At 34.9% G+C, this 13,147-nt stretch overlaps 1 protein-coding gene across 6 annotated transcripts in view; it reads right to left on the bottom strand.

The window, feature by feature from the left end:
• Positions 1-13,147, bottom strand: part of TM2D1 (TM2 domain containing 1) — a 148,962-nt gene that overhangs the window by 99,551 nt on the left and 36,264 nt on the right. For 4 of the 6 annotated variants that reach the window (XM_022575824.3, XM_089921745.1, XM_022575826.2 and 1 more), the window contains exon 5: positions 12,050-12,123. In XM_022575824.3, the coding sequence (XP_022431532.1) occupies positions 12,050-12,123 (74 nt within the window). The other 2 variants (XR_016395126.1, XM_022575830.2) reach the window with 2 other exon arrangements.

The raw sequence follows: 13,147 nt of genomic DNA, 5'->3' as shown, positions 1-13,147 counted from the left end.
CCAGGATCCCTCTGGGAGATGAGACAGGATGACTGACAGTCCTACCAGAACCACACGGAATGGAAAAGGAAGAGATTTAAAAAAAAAAAAAAAAAAAAAAGCTCATCCATGCTAATCACAGATAATCACAATAATCTTGTCCATTTAATCACATTTGTGACAATTCACTTAACATGATCTCTCTATTATCCTTTAAGATAATAATCTTCACACTGTAGCCTTAGGGGTACACAAGGATTTACTAAGGTATATGTAGACCCAGATAGTTTCAAGGGAATTCATTTTGAGATCCTTAATTCAAGTAAATACTCTTTGTAAAACTGATCCACCTGATACCACACTAGGCTTAAAAGCAGCATGCTAGGTCCCCTGCCCACTTCTTTGCTTTCACTGTGGTCCCTTCTCCAACTTGACAACAGTAAAGCATACCTACAATAAGGCACACCCTGATGGCACATTGCCATGAGGTATAAAAGTCTCTGATGTGTCAAAGAAGGGGATAATTCAAAATATTGGATTTCAGGAAATCTCTTTTAAAATCAAGAGTCCAAAAATATGCTCTGTCACATCTTGTTCAAAAGATGCAGTCCTAGTAAAATTTTACTTTTTTTTAACTTAAAAATAATTTGCTAATATTTGTAACATGTTTATGCTATTTTGATCAACTGTATATCAGTAATTATAATGACAACCCAATCCAGAAATCACAGAACATTTTTAAATATTTTAATGAATGATATGATCAGTAGAAGAGTTTCAAGCATAAAAACATATGGGGGGTAAGGAGGGTGGTAGGGAGGGTGGTAGGGAGGGAGGGAGACACAAGGGGGAAGAGATATGGGGACACATGTATATGTATAACAGATTCACTTTGTTATAAAGCAGAAACTAACACACCATTGTAAAGCAATTATACTCCAGTAAAGATGTTAAAAAAAAAACAAAAGAAGGGGCTTCCCTGGTGGCGCAGTGGTTGAGAGTCCGCCTGCCGATGCAGGGGACACAGGTTCGTGACCCGGTCCGGGAGGATCCCACATGCCGCGGAGCGGCTGGGCCCGTGGGCCATGGCCGCTGAGCCTACGTGTGCTCCGCAACGGGAGAGGCCACAACAGTGAGAGGCCCGCGTACCGCAAAAAAAAAAAAAAAAAAAAAAAAAAAGAAATATATTTCTAATTTGTATGTAATGAATGTGCATTGTTTAAAATCTGAGTTACTTCTATTTAAAGTTTCTTCTTTCTTCAACTTGAATAGAATAATGTGTAGCAAAACTATGCTCTGAAATTATATTTAAAATAAGCTAACATTCATCATTTTTTTTTTCTAAAGAAGACCTGACATAGGAAACCAGTTGACTGGCCATGTTGCATTCTAACAGAAGAGAGGTTATTTGATTCTTTGCTCTTGGTTGAGCAACTCTCATGGTACTGAACATCTCAAGACATTGTAGAGAGGTTATTTTAATGATAAAAATAGATGATTTTAAGGAAATTTATATTCTGTATGAGTTTGTGAAAATTTCAGTAGAGGCAATACTAAGAAAAATAAAATTTAAAGTGTATAATATACCGAGTAGAACAATGAAGAACCAAAAAATAACCGAAAAAAAACCCATATTGGGGGTACTTCCCTGGTGGTGCAGTGGTTAGGAATCCACCTGCCAATGCAGGGGACATGGGTTCGAGCCCTGGTCCAGGAGGATCTCACATGGCACGGAGCAACTAAGCCCGCAAGCCACAACTACTGAGCCCTCATGCCACAACTACTGAAGCCCGTGCACCTAGAGCCTGTGCTCCGCAAAAGAGAAGCCACCACAATGAGAAGCCCGCGCACCGCAACGAAGAGTAGCCCCCGCTCGCCGCAACTAGAGAAAGCCCGCGTGCAGCAACAAAGACCCAACACAGCCAAATATAAATTAAATTAAATTTTAAAAAAAAGATTAAAAGAAACATATTGGGGTAAAATTCTGTTGGAGAATGGGAATAGAAATAAAAACTCAAGGAGAAAAAGAAACAATGTAAAAATTATAATAGTGAAGGGTTCATTCATGTCTTTTTAAAGTCAATGATATTTTAAATTCTATGGTATTTATACTCCGTTGGATACATTTTAAAATTGATGTAACAGTTTTATTTAAATATGTCAATATTTGCAAACTAGAAATTATATCCTTTGCAACTATTTAAACTTATGACAAAACTTAAATGTCAACTTAAAACATGCAGAGGGTAGGGATTTAAAAAAATTTTCTTTTAGGGGTTATGCAACCAGAGTTTGAAGAACACTGCTGTAGCGCATTCTTCACTTTAAAAATAAATTTGGTTTTAAAAACTATTCAACAAATACTTAATTCCTACAGTCTATGCACTGTGCTAGGCATTATACACAGAACAGTGAATAAGATACAATCTGCCAACAGGGAGTTTATTCTAGTGAACTATAAATGTTAATATTCAAATAACACTTACAAAGCACTTATGTTCTAGATACCATGCTAGGTGCTGTCACGTACTTGGGGATTTCCTCCGAAGATCAAATTGCTTTGTCTTGACATTTATAAATGTTATTTATGAATTTAAGTATAAATTAAAACCTTTTTAATGGTAACATCACAGACGAAACTACTATGAGTATTAAGCAAAGAAAGAAAAGAATGGGTGACTGGAATTTACATGTTTTGAGACCATATTAAGGAAACAAAGAAAAAGGAAAGCCCAGCCAGTAGAAGTAAGTTAAGTCATATGGTAAAAACTTGCCTAATTTGGAATATGTGCACAGATTGGAACTGGGCCTTTTGTCCTATTATTTTTTTCTTCCTATGCCATCTCCTCTGACAATCTCACTTATCCCTGTTGAAAAAAAAAGTATTCAGAAGTTGGAAATAAGGAAAATATAAGATTGGGTGGCCTTTTAATATCATGCATTTCTAATAAGCCCACCTGCAGCTCATTTGACTCTCAGGAAACAGAACTATTTAACTAAAAATTGATTAGGGCCCAGATGATTTACAATCTTGTCACATTACCAGTTAACATATAGAAAAATGATAGTGTCGTTTTAGTCTTGTTTCTCCTGTCCTGTAGAGAAAATAGCCCCAAAGATTATAGTTTAATTACCTATTAATACATGATCCAATTTTGTATCTAATTTAGCAGTCTTATTACAGCATTTCCTACCCCTCAAATTATGTAATTCTGGCTCCTCAACACCTAGTTCTATGGTGGTAATTCCATCCTCTTTCCACGGGTTTGGTTCAGCCTGGGCATGTAATCAATCACCAATGAGATAATAATCTATGAGACAAGTTCAATGGGAGGCTTATCTGCTTTTAAGAAGATATGTGTGAGAGAAAAAGAGATGTTTTTCCGCCTCTGAAAGTAACTACATAGCAAGTGGTGCTAACCAAAGGAACTGAAGATGGCAAAGAGAAGGAAGGAAGAAGGGAAGAAAGGAGGGAGAGAAGGAAGGGAAGGAGGGAATAATGAATTTGGATCTTTCACTTTGTCTTTAAGCTCTAAATTAACAAATCTTAGAACTACCATATCTCCAGATCCTTGGTATATAATATAATAAACTATCACGTTATTAAAGCCAATTTAAATTGAGGTTTCTGTTACTCATAGCCAAAACTCCAGATAATGCACTTGTCTTCAATGCCTCCTACACACCACTGCCAGATCACCAAAGCATAGCACTAGTTGCTATTCTCTGCTAAAACAATTTGAAGACCTGCTCCAAAGACAACCAAATTTAGTCAGTGTGGTAAAGCATTAGACAGAAAGGAAATCTTGAAGAGAAAACTGTCGATAACTAGTTGTAGGATTAATCCTCTCTGGATCTCCGTTTTTCTTAGCCGTAAATTGAGGAATAGAATAAACGAATCTGTATGGTACTTTTAAAATTTTATATCTTGTTTGACTGACATTTAAATGCAAACAGCTCTACAAGGTATTGTCAACATCCTTTTCTATCAATTATCCCAGCAAAGAAGAAACTGCTCTCCCTACTTAATTTTTAAGAAAACTATCAGCTGTAAAGGTTTCAATTATTTAAGTCCATATTCCCTCACCAAAATTAAAAATTAAACCTGTTTTTAAGCATCTATATTATACACTTATGTATAATACAGTGCCAATTATAAATTACTTTATTTATTTTTGAATTTTATTTTTTTATACAGCAGGTTCTTATTAGTCATCAATTTTATATACATCAGTGTATACATGTCAATCCCAGTCTCCCAATTCATCACACCACCACCCCCACTCCCCCCACTTTCTCCCATTGGTGTCCATATGTTTGTTCTCTACATCTGTGTCTCTATTTCTGCCCTGCAAACCGGTTCATCTGTACCATTTTTCTAGGTTCCACATATATGCGTTAATATATGATATATAAATTATTCCAAGTATATTACTGTACTGTTAAATATAAAACTACAAATTTTAAAAAATATCTCATACTGAGAAATATTTTACTCAATTAAATATGCCTATATCCACTTGTTCATTGACAATAGAGTACGAAACCTAAAATTATGTGTTTATTTCTCTCCTACAAAATAGCCTGAAGCCAAATTCTATAGCATGAAGTATTTGTTTGATAAGCTAGGGCAGATTTTTTGAAATCTATTGGGAAAAGAAAGACCACTTAACAATTAATGGACCAAGAGGTTACTACAGGTCTTCCAAGAGGGAAAACAGGAGGGCCACTACATTGTGGGAAGCTATTTTGTACAAAGGGTGTCAACGTCTCTTGTGTGAGAAGCCCTAAAACCACAAGAAAACAACTTCATATTTGTCTACATTAGTTTCCTGCAGCTACTGTAACAAATTACCACAAATTTAGTGGATTAAAACTAGAAATTTACTCTCACAGTTTTGGACGCCAGAAGTCTAGAATCAAGGTTATCAGTGCAGCCGTATGACCTACAGAGACTCTAGGGGAGAATCCATTCTAAGGTGCTCCTTTGGCATTGCTTGGCTTATGGCCACATCACCCCAATCTCTGCCTCTGTCTTCACACCACCTTGTTTTCTGTGTGGGTGTTTGTGTCTAATCTTTTGTCTCCTATAAGGATACTTGTCATTGGATTTAGGGCCCATCCAGATAATCTAGAATAATCTCTTCATATCAAGATACTTAATTTAATCACATCTGCAAAGACCCTTTTTCCAAGTAAGATAATATTCACAGGTTCCAGGGATTTGACGTATCTTTTGTCCTACCACACCCTTGTTCTGTGAAGATGGTTGGTGGTGGTTTGGAGGAATTGGGTGAAATTTAATTTCTCCTTTCCTGTCATTTCTGGTTGTTTTCACCATGAAATTTTATTTGCAGCCTAAATGCAAAAAATCTTGAACTGTTTACTTAAAGGAGTAGGCTTTTCTATAGGTGCAAAGTCTATAGCAGGAAAAGTAAATCAGAAAACTTTAGAAGTACACATTAAAGTCAGGAATGTTAAGCAGTGATCATCAAATTTCCTGTTTTCCTGTTCTTAATCTTTGATCTCCACTATAATTCTCCATAATCCCACTCACCCGCCCACAGGCACCACACAAATAATGGGTATATACTTAACTTGGTATATGACTTGGAAATATATTTATTCTTGAAAAACATGTGATGTTCTTTGAATAAATATGCATTTTAAATTTATCCAAGTGATACTGTTGTGGATCTTGTTCAATTTCAAACGATTTTCACAGTACACTAAGATTTTAAGACATTTCCATGTAGCTGTATGTACATCTAGGTAAGTGCCTGTAATTGTTGCCTAGTGTTACAGAAGATACATCCATTCTCCAATTAGTGTACACATCTAGGTTAATTCCAACTTCCTGCTACCACAAACAGTGCTATAAGAGACATATTTGTACAATGTCCCCTTGTGGACAGGAGTATGAGCATTTTGGGGTAAGTGCCCAGAAGTATCTCTTTATTTACACATTAGTTATTTGGGTGATTTTGTGAATCATCTTTAGTTTATGGTGCTCATTTAACTATTAAGTTCCCTATCATTTTCTTGTTGATTTGTATATTCCACATATCAATTCCTGTTGCTAGTATTCTTTAACTCAGTCTATTAACTGTTAACTTGGTCTATGATATTCTTTTTAGAAAAGAATTTCTTAATTTTAATGTATCAAATTCAATGATTTTTTTTTCCTTTATGGTTTATGTTTTTGAGATCTTGATTAAGAAGACTTAACCCATCTAAAGTCATGAAAATATTTTCTTCAATTAGCTTTCTGTAAAAGTTTTCTTCTCCTAGATACATACCCCAAAGAATTGAAAAGGGGCTTAAACAGATACTTATACACAAATATTCATAGCAGCATTATTAACAATAGCCAAAACGTGCAACAGCCCAAGCGTCCATCAACAGATGAATGGATAAAAGAAACGTGGTACATACATACAACGGAACATTATTATTCAGCCATAAAAAGGAATGAAATTCTGCAACATGCCACAATATCAATGAACCTTGAAAACATTATGCAAAGTGAAATAAACCAGACATAAAAAGACAAATATTGTACGATTCCAACTATATGAAATATCTATAAAGTAGGCAAATTCTTCAGGACAGAGTAGATTAGAGGTTACCAGGGACTGGGGGAGAGCAAAATAGGGAGTTACTGCCTAATTGGTACAGAGTTTCTGTTTTGGGTGATGAAAAAGTTTTCGAAGTAGTGGTGACAGTTGCACAACATTCTGAATGTAATTAATGCCAATGAACTGTATACTTAAAAAAGGTTAAAATGGCAAATTTTGTATTGTATGTATACTTTACCACACAAAAAAGAGCTTACCTTATTTGAACTTTAACAGTGTTGTAGTTTTGTTTGTAATATATAAACTTTTGATTTTGTTAGTGCAAAATGTATTTTTGTTTGTATATATTTAAGTATCACTCTAGTAAAAATAAATTAAAGGAAAAAAGATGGTTACCAGTAACTACTTTAACACCTAGACTTTATCAACAGATGTGATCCCTCATTTACTGGCGCTGCCTTGTTGTTGAAGTCAGACTGCTTAAGTAACTCAAATATCTTATACATTTAAAACGTTATGAATGAATTCAGGAGTGAAGGGCAAAAGCTTACATTTTATGCAACTCTATCAATGTACCACTATCTAATCCACTTATGTGTTTCTTCATATAAAGAATGCAAATATTACATTAAAAAGAATGCAAGATCATACCTCCTGAAGACTTGGTAAAAAGTAAAATGACACAGCTGCCTCCAATTAGAGGATAATGATGCAACCTGTGTCCACCCCAGTTCCCCAAAGAAGTAAATTCATATTCTCTTAAAAGTCAAATTACATGTTTGTGTCCAGAGCTGACTTCTGTATGTCGTTAATTTTAACATAAAACCATTAAAAACATCTAATTTGTCACATTTTAATTAAGCACCAAAATTCCCACACAATGCCAGAAGTTACACATTCAGATCCCCTGACTTCATTTGATTTAAAGACTGGTTAGTATTAATCCTTAATGACCGATATAAACATCATTCCTCAAGAAATGAATAGGATTCAGCATCATATCTCCCCAGGAAAACACAGCGCTGGGCTCAGTTTCACAACTACTTTGTTTTTTGAACATTCCTTTAATTCACTAAATAAAAATCTGCCCACAGGTAAGTGAACTAAGTGAAATCTACTGATACTTAATTGAGATGATGTGACAAAGCAGAGACTACCCAAATTATCATTCCCCTCCATTTTCCAGTTCATTTCCCCAGTAAATCACACCAGGGTTAAATAAATAATACAGAGAACTATTTGAAAGACTTGATATCTAGTTTTTATATATTGCTGTCCTACGTCTAGTGAACTATCAAGGACTTTGACCAACTTTTCCAGTACTGGAAATAGATTTAGGGTGATTACATGTTTAGTACTTTTGATCAATGGCATGTATTTCACGGAGCAAGGGCATAGGATATGTCTTTGACAAAACAAACTGGCTTACACACAAGTGAACCTATTAACCTGAGCCTTATTTATGCTCTAAACTGAAAAGCCTAGGCTTTTAAAATTTTTAGTAAAATTCAAGAATTTAAACAAGATAAAATCAAGATAACTTCTTTTATTTTCAGCTTGCAGTTCCAAAGGATATATTTCTGATTATAAGTGGGGTGTTATTCTCACACCACTTTGGGGAGGGTAAGATTCTAAGTTCCTTTAGGGCAAGGACCCCAACTTATACCTATTTCTACTTTATCATACCAACTTTTATTTTTGTTCATTACCTCTCAAGTGACCCACGAAATTTAGAACTTTAAAGCCCTAAAGAAGAGCAATCATTTTTTTTAAACTATGATTTTCAGCCTCTCATCTTCCCTGTAGTTGGCACAAAGCCACACTTTTCACAAGGTATACTGCATTCAGCTTAAATCAGCAAAAATTTTGAGAGCATACTCTATGTTGAGCATACTATTAGTGCTACAGGAGATTAATAAAAATCTTTTTTTCTCAAGAAATTTATGTGTGAAAAATCAAACCTGGTGTGTAAAAGTTAAAAAAAAATACAAAAGCAGTATATAACCCAGGGCTAAAATGAGTTACATATATTAAATGCCAAACTAATGAGATATTTAATAAATTTATAAAATTAAAAAAATGTCTTGGAGATTACATTGCTTTGTGTATTTTGCTGCTTATATAGTTATTAGTTCTTTAAGGAATCTACTCTGCAATTTTTTTTTTAAATTGGGGTATAGTTGTTTTACAATGTTGTGTCTGCAATGTTAATAGGAATGAAAATAAAAGTAATTTCTTCCACAATGCACAGAATTTTTTTAAATTGTCATGAACAACCCTGACATACTTCCTTCAACAACTTTCTACATTCCAATGCATATTTCCATTTTCCCTGTACCCATCTTCATGTTTCTGATTTGTGGCTGTCTTGTCTCCACTGAACACAATCAATTTTCTTTCCTTTTTGTTGGTGGAGTACACATCAGTTGTTTTGGTATAATTAAAACTATTCATTGTATGAGTGAGAAAAGAGATTTAAATGAAATCAAATATTCTCATATTTTTTCTGATAAAAGACCAAATTATCTAATCTATCCTTCATGATATATATAAATATAAGCACAAAACAATGAGTATTTTAAAATCTTCAGACCTGCCTTATGAATAACTATATATACAGCAACTATATATAGTTATATACAATGGTTGCCTATAATTGAAAAACTGTATGCTATCCATGCATCACTGGTTTAGATTTTGTTGAATACACAAAAGAATTAATTCTATGTATTGTTTTATACCATTCATTCACACAGTGCCATCTGCACATTTTTTAAGAACAAAAAACAAACAGAAGAAACTTCAAAAGTTTACTAACAGATAAATTCATGAAAGTGTTTTTAGGAAATATAGCTACATTTAAAGCTTACTTACTTTAGTAATATATGTGTTACACTTTATATTGTTTCAGTTCAAAGATGAAATAACTACAGCTTCCCTGGTGGAGCAGTGGTTAAGAATCCGCCTGTCAATGCAGGGGACATGGGTTCAAGCCCTAGTCCAGGAAGATCCCACGTGCCGTGGAGCAACTAAGCCCGTGCGCCACAACTACTGAGCCTGCGCTCTAGAGCCCGTGCTCCGCAACAAGTGAAGCCAAGACGATGAGAAGCCACGCACCGCAATGAAGAGTAGTCCCTGCTCACCGCAACTAGAGAAAGCTCGGCGAAGCAACAAAGACCCAATGCAGCCAAAACAAAACAAAACAAAAAGAACAAATAAATAAATTTAGAAAAAAAATTACAGGGGCTTTCCTGGTGGCACAGTGGTTGAGAGTCCGCCTGCTGATGCAGGGAACATGGGTTCGTGCCCCGGTCCGGGAAGATCCTACATGCCGTGGAGCGGCTGGTCCCGGGAGCCATGGCCGCTGGGCCTGCGCGTCCGGAGCCTGTGCTCCGCAACAGGAGAGGCCACAACAGTGAGAGGCCCGTGTACCGTAAAAAAAAAAAAAAATATATATATATATATATATACACACATATATATATATAAAAGAAGTAACTAGGCCTATTTTTTTAAAGAGGATTTTCCTGGATTTTTGTTATAAACACTGTGAAGCAAAGTATGTTTTTATAGGTCTTGAGTTCATGCACAATATGTTTCTGGGATCACAGCCCAAAAGAAAAACACTGCAACTCACTGGGGAATAATATTTAATGGCAAAAAGAAAAAAAAACTGGGGATGGAGAGAATGAGTAAGGAAAGAATAAACAAAAAGATGATAGACAGAATGTAAAAGGTTTATGAGAAATTGAAAAATATATTTAGGACAAAAATATTAACATAGTTTATGATATTGTAAAAACTTATTTGGCTGAAAAAAATTCTCTAAAATTAATGTAGTCAACATCACATGTTAAGTATATTAAACAACATGTACAATAAGGATACATGTCTTATTTGGCTACTTTTGAAAAATGATTTATTTTTCCCCTAATCTGAAAGCAGTCTAAGGTAGCCATCCCTATTAAAATGTCTTATTTAGGGAAATATACTGTAGAAATTCAAACATTCTAATTCTACCTCAATAATTTGTTGATGTAATAGTCTCAATTCTAGATCTTTAAGAACTATTAGTTCTGAAAAGTTTAGGTATACATGTACTAGAAAATAGTGGCTGAATCAAATAAGCTCTGTAATTTGATATAAATAAAGCTACAAAGCACTGACATCACCAAAGAAAGAACGTAGTGTGAAATATTAACTAAATGGTTGGGTTTTAAAGATGTGGAATTCTGTATATCTCAAAGAATCCCAATAATACATTAAGTTCCTTGGATCCTCAGAGAAACCCATTTCCAAGCATATGTGCACAAGTACCTTAGCCTCTTCATGCCTGCTTGCCTGTACCACAGTCAGAGAAGGCAGGATATTTGGTTAGGCATATGTTTATGAATAAAGACAGGAAAATTCCAACTTTAAAACCAAATATTTTCCTTGTTTAATTCTGATATCTTATTGGTCCATATGTTGCCTCCTCCTCACAGTATGGTCCCCTCCTCACAGTATGTTACCAAAAATCTAGATTTTGACTTTCTTTTAAAGCATAAGGATAACATCAAGCAGACAGAATTGAGGAGTGGAAATACTGTCTGAGAAAGAAGAGCAAAACTGATGATAATCTAAATACATACTGACACATTTACTGAAGACATTAGGTGCTCCATAAATGCTTACTGAAATGCTGTTTTGTGACATTTGTTGTGATAAATTCATCTCTTTAAGAATCCTCATGAGTTAACCACAACCAGTTCAGTATAATTTAATAGAAAACATCTGGTGGCACTTTTAAACGCGTAAGAAGAGCATTTCACAAACCACTGCAGCAGGAGAAAACGAGGCTAACACAGAGAAGCAGAGATGAAGAGCAGGAGAGTCCTGAACACATCATTTGATTATATGAGTTGGGTCTTGCCTGAGACCAGCCCCTCTCCTAGATTTTCCACAGAGTGCCCAGAAATTCCTTTTCTCTTTTTGGCTTAAGCTAGCTGCATTTCAGTTTCTACAATTTGCAACCAAGAGAACGCTAGTATAGAGTACCTGTCCAGTGCAAAAAAAATCTTGTTTCTGCCTCCACATATTCATATGTAAATATCAGATTCCCATCAGTATCCTATTATAGTAATTGACAATGTGGCTGTAACAGGAAAAGAAACAATAAGCCTGAAATATAACCTCAATCCCACTTAGAGATTCATAATACAAACTATAAAGATTCTGAGTTCTCCAGTAAAGAAATCTCTATAACTCAGCTGAACTCACATTTACAAATCATATTAGAGCACAGAATCCTTGTTAATGAAGCTCTTATGTCTTTTAGAACTGCTAATTGGCACAGGTTGGGAAATGCAACTTGAAAACATGGCCGTGATCCTTTAGATCTAGCATCTGAAGAAACATTGAAAAAGCATTCCTAACTGCTTTCTAACATACATATCACAGAACACAAATTTGAATGGAAAAGTAGTTCATCTTCTAGATTGAAACTAACTTACCTGCATTGAAATAAGAATGAAATCAATTAGGCTCCCAATTCCACAAAATCCTACAGTGCAAAACTTTAACAAACCTAGAAAAGAAGGTAAAGTCATTTACAACCTGGAAAGTCTTATAAATATTAATAAACTTTTCCATTTCCCAATAAACCATTATATATAACACAAATGCTTTATATCGACAATATAAAATTAACACTTTAAAAAAATCAAATCTTGGGCTTCCCTGGTGGCGCAGTGGTTGAGAATCTGCCTGCCAATGCAGGGGATGCGGGTTCGAGCCCTGGTCTGGGAAGATCCCACACGCTGCAGGGCACTAGGCCCATGAGCCACAATTACTGAGCCTGCGCGTCTGGAGCCCATGCTCTGCAACAAGAGAGGCCGCGAAAGTGTGAAGCCCGCGCACCGTGATGAAGAGCGGCCCCCGCTTGCCACAAGTAGAGAAAGCCCTCACACAGAGACGAAGGCCCAACACAGCCATAAATAAATAAATAAATAAATAAATAAATAAATAAAGCAAACTGTCAACAAGTAAAAATAAAGAAACACTATTAAAAAAAAAATCAAATCTTCACCTAAAAATATGAGAAAAGTTTAAAGGGCCCTCTACATAGAAAAGCCAAAAAAAATTAATTCACTTAAATAAATAATAAGAACTGAAATAAAAACTCAATGTAATCTTACAAAACTTCTTAAGAGAAAAGTTTTGTAATCTTACAAGACTTCTAAGAAAATAAATCTTTAAATCTCATTACACCAGAGTTACAGAACATCTTTTAGTCTTAAAATCCTTATTTATTTATTTAGACTTAATACATTATGGATCCAAATTTTAATATGCATTTACAGTAGAAAGTTCAAATAGACAGTCAAGGCACAGAAAAAATAATCAGAAAAAAACACTGATCTTGTAGTTAAACAGCAAAATTCTATCAGTAACCCAATTATCTTGAAGTTATCCTATACTGTACTTTTTCCCTAAGCATTTTATGTTTTTTATTAGCCCAATAGTCAAAATCAACAACTCTGTGAGCTATATACACCTGTCCTTGGTTCCAACCTTAAAGCTAAGGTACTAAAATAGATGATAATAGAGCA

Source organism: Delphinapterus leucas, chromosome 1 (assembly GCF_059928025.1).
Source record: "Delphinapterus leucas isolate spDelLeu-1000000601 "Yukka" chromosome 1, BTC_Dleu_Yukka2, whole genome shotgun sequence".
NCBI classification, from domain to species: domain Eukaryota; kingdom Metazoa; phylum Chordata; class Mammalia; order Artiodactyla; family Monodontidae; genus Delphinapterus; species Delphinapterus leucas.
Note: the sequence above shows the minus strand (reverse complement) of the source record. Positions and strands in the feature narration are given on the sequence as shown.